The 436-nt window shown below is 59.2% G+C and overlaps 1 protein-coding gene across 1 annotated transcript in view; it reads right to left on the bottom strand.

The window, feature by feature from the left end:
* Window positions 1–430, bottom strand: part of C1R (complement component 1, r subcomponent) — a 13,038-nt gene extending 12,608 nt beyond the window's left edge. Inside the window, exon 1 of the mRNA XM_010844915.1 lies at window positions 268–430. Within this exon, the coding sequence (XP_010843217.1) occupies window positions 268–411 (144 nt within the window). The 5' untranslated portion in view covers window positions 412–430. The remainder of the gene's footprint in view (window positions 1–267) is intronic.
* Between the last annotated feature and the right edge of the window lie 6 nt (window positions 431–436).

The raw sequence follows: 436 nt of genomic DNA, 5'->3' as shown, positions 1-436 counted from the left end.
TCCTGTGGACAGTGCATTCCCCAAGAGCAGGGCCTGTCCCCTCCCTCTCTGTTTCTCCCCTCTGTGCTCCACGAGGGTCTCTCAGAGCAGTGGCCTCCCATCCTCGATACCTCTGGACTTCCAGAGCCCCACCTGGCCATCAGCTTTCACCGGCTTGGGGCTGTGTCCCCAGGCAGGGTGTCCTAGCCAGGCCGGTCAGAACCCGGGTCCCCTGGTTCCAGAGACACTCAGTCCCCCCTCTGCCCACCCCCCTAATCTGCCCCCTACCTTGACATAGTCATAGAGACAACCTTCCGAAGGCTCCAGGTCAAACTGCCAGAAGACAAGCTTCACCTTGTACCCCGTGGGTACTGTGATCACAGTGGTCCTCTCAAAATTGTTAGGGTAAGGCTTGGGGAACAACGGGGACATCACCTCCCCATAGAGCTTCTGAGGG

Source organism: Bison bison, unplaced genomic scaffold, assembly GCF_000754665.1.
Source record: "Bison bison bison isolate TAMUID 2011002044 unplaced genomic scaffold, Bison_UMD1.0 scf7180017864213, whole genome shotgun sequence".
Lineage (NCBI taxonomy): Eukaryota > Metazoa > Chordata > Mammalia > Artiodactyla > Bovidae > Bison > Bison bison.
Note: the sequence above shows the minus strand (reverse complement) of the source record. Positions and strands in the feature narration are given on the sequence as shown.